Source organism: Cyprinodon variegatus, unplaced genomic scaffold (genome assembly GCF_000732505.1).
Source record: "Cyprinodon variegatus isolate N-32 unplaced genomic scaffold, C_variegatus-1.0 Scaffold1150, whole genome shotgun sequence".
In the NCBI taxonomy this organism is placed as follows: domain Eukaryota; kingdom Metazoa; phylum Chordata; class Actinopteri; order Cyprinodontiformes; family Cyprinodontidae; genus Cyprinodon; species Cyprinodon variegatus.
In genome coordinates, this window is record NW_015151603.1 from 98,991 (window position 1) to 101,329 (window position 2,339).

General features: G+C 50.6%; 1 protein-coding gene across 1 annotated transcript in view; it reads left to right on the forward strand.

The window, feature by feature from the left end:
- Positions 1 to 256: 256 nt before the first annotated feature.
- The window catches only part of otud5 (OTU deubiquitinase 5), a 27,298-nt gene continuing 25,215 nt past the window's right edge, over positions 257 to 2,339 (forward strand). Inside the window, exon 1 of the mRNA XM_015400821.1 lies at positions 257 to 1,096. Within this exon, the coding sequence (XP_015256307.1) occupies positions 509 to 1,096 (588 nt within the window). The 5' untranslated portion in view covers positions 257 to 508. The remainder of the gene's footprint in view (positions 1,097 to 2,339) is intronic.

Sequence of the window (2,339 nt, forward strand, 5' to 3'; positions counted from 1 at the left end):
TGGAATGTATATTTTAGATGGGATTTTATTTTCGATATCTGAAATGTTCATTTTGACTAGGAAGAAGGTGGATATATATTCAATCAAGCTAATAAATGTCAAAATGGCCTGCCATACCAAGATATACAGCGGCGCATCAATGTAAAAGGCTTTGAGGTTCTGAGGTTGTGTTATTTTGGGGGGTTGGTGTTGGTGGGAGGGGGTAAAGTTGAGATAAACGTGGTGACGCAGCAGACAGGAGGTGACGTCGTCACGCTCCGTCAGCCTGTGTTGATGTTTTGGAGAACGGGAAGAGGGAGACGCTTTTTGTTTTTGTTCATCTCAAACCGTCGAAAAGGAGCCGAGAGGCCGCTTCTTTCTCCGCCTTGGGTTCGACTGAGGGTCTCATCTTGGTGGTAGGAGCCTAACGGCCGGTCCGGACGGTGAACAGGCCGACACTTTTGGTCCAGAACAACGGAGCTGTCCCCATTTCTGACCGCCTCCCTGCTCCCCTAACACCGTTTCCACCATGACGATCCTCCCGAAGAAGAAGCCCAGCTCCGGGGTCGGAGTCTCGGACCACACCGATGACAGCGATCGCCGGAGCGGCTCCGACCCTCACCAACACCCGCATCCCCACACAGGGCGGACCGGAGCCAGGCCGAGGGCTTCGCCTCCTCCGTGGTCCTACCAGGGCGCCCCACCTTCAGCCAGAGACGACAGGCGGAGCATCGAGGCCAGCTCCCGGCCTCAGCAGGCCTCCCCGCCTCCTGTGGGCTCTGTGTCTCCAGTGGGGCCAGGGGACGGGCGAGACAGCAGCGGGGGGATGGTGAATAGCTCCCGCGGGGAGCTGGTGGTGTCCTCCGGGGTGGTTGGATGCGGCGGTGCGATAGGAGGCTGCTGCTCGGGGCCTGGTCTGAGCAAGCGGCGGCGGCAGGCTGGAACCTGCTCCGGGGGGGTGGTAGCTGCTCTGGCCGGTGGAGGCCAGCCGGGAGTGACCGGACCGGGAGGAGTGGGCTCCAGTCAGGACACGGAAGAAGGAGCCGGGAACAACAGCGAGGATGAATACGAGAACGCGGCCCGGCTGCAGTCGGTGGACCCGGCCACCGTGGAGCAGGTAGGCAGCTAACTATGCTAACAAGCTAACGTGGCTTCATGGAGGCTTCTGGAGCCTTTATGGCTTTAAAAAGTCTGTTTACAATTTCTGACAGAAAAAAATAGATAATTTTTTCAGAGAATAAGTAGACCACACTGACTTATTAAATAAATTCATTATTTTCTTAAAACAGAGCTGTAGAGACACTAAATTATGTAATTGTCGACACCATTCAGGTCAAAGTTTATCCTGCTTTCCCGAAATTTCAGGTTGCTATGGTGACGGCAGTGATGTTGCGCTGACTGACAGGTAGCTATGATGCTTCCTGAAGGCTGGACGGTACAATGAGTCCAAATACACAGGGCCGGTTCTGACCCAGCTCCTGTTTTATTTCCTTTGATTCTAAATTGATGGACAGCTGCGTTTATTTCAGCCATTCTTTACCCTGGGCAGGTTCCAGCAACACAAAGTAGCTGCTGACAGGGGGGCTACTGGGTGGGGTGTGGTGGGGTCAGCAGAGCAGGGGTTAAAAGCAGTGCCAGAAATTGTTAATAAGGGTGGCCAGATAATAACCAATGTACACTTAGGGGTGGTCGAAAGCGAATAGGCGCTAGAACCTCAGGGTCAATCTATATTTTCTAAATAAAGACTAACTATACTTTCCTAAAGCCTTTGCTAACAAATAGACACATATATTTAAACATCAATGCTGTCTAAATTAAAGGTGTAGAGGAGAAAATTCTTTCAGGTTTCAGTTCTGAGGCGAACATCTTATTCTATTCAGTTTATTTCTATAGCTCCAATTCACATCATGTCATCTTAAGGCTCTTTCCAGTTCACCAGATCATCCAGTCAGATTGATTTAAAGTTTTCTATCTAAGGAAAACTAGCTGATCGCATCGACTCATTGACTCAAATGCAATTTCTCACACTAAGCATGCTTGTAGCGACAGTAGAGAGGAAAAACTCCTTTTTAACAGGAAGAAACCTCCAGCAGAACCAGGCTGTGTGAGCGGCCATCTGCTGAGGCCGAATGAGGTTCAAGGAGACAGAAGCAGACATTGAAAAAGCAGCTACAAAAGGCGGCCCTGTCCAGAAAAAAACACAGAAAGGCTCACAAGCTCCGAGCCAGCTCCCATGTCAGAGGATGAAGAGACCATATCCAGTTAGTCACACTCAGAGAAACAGGACTACACTGAAAAACAGGCCGATTTCCAGCATCTAGAAACAAAGGTGTTGATGGCAGCAGCACAGCTGATATTTC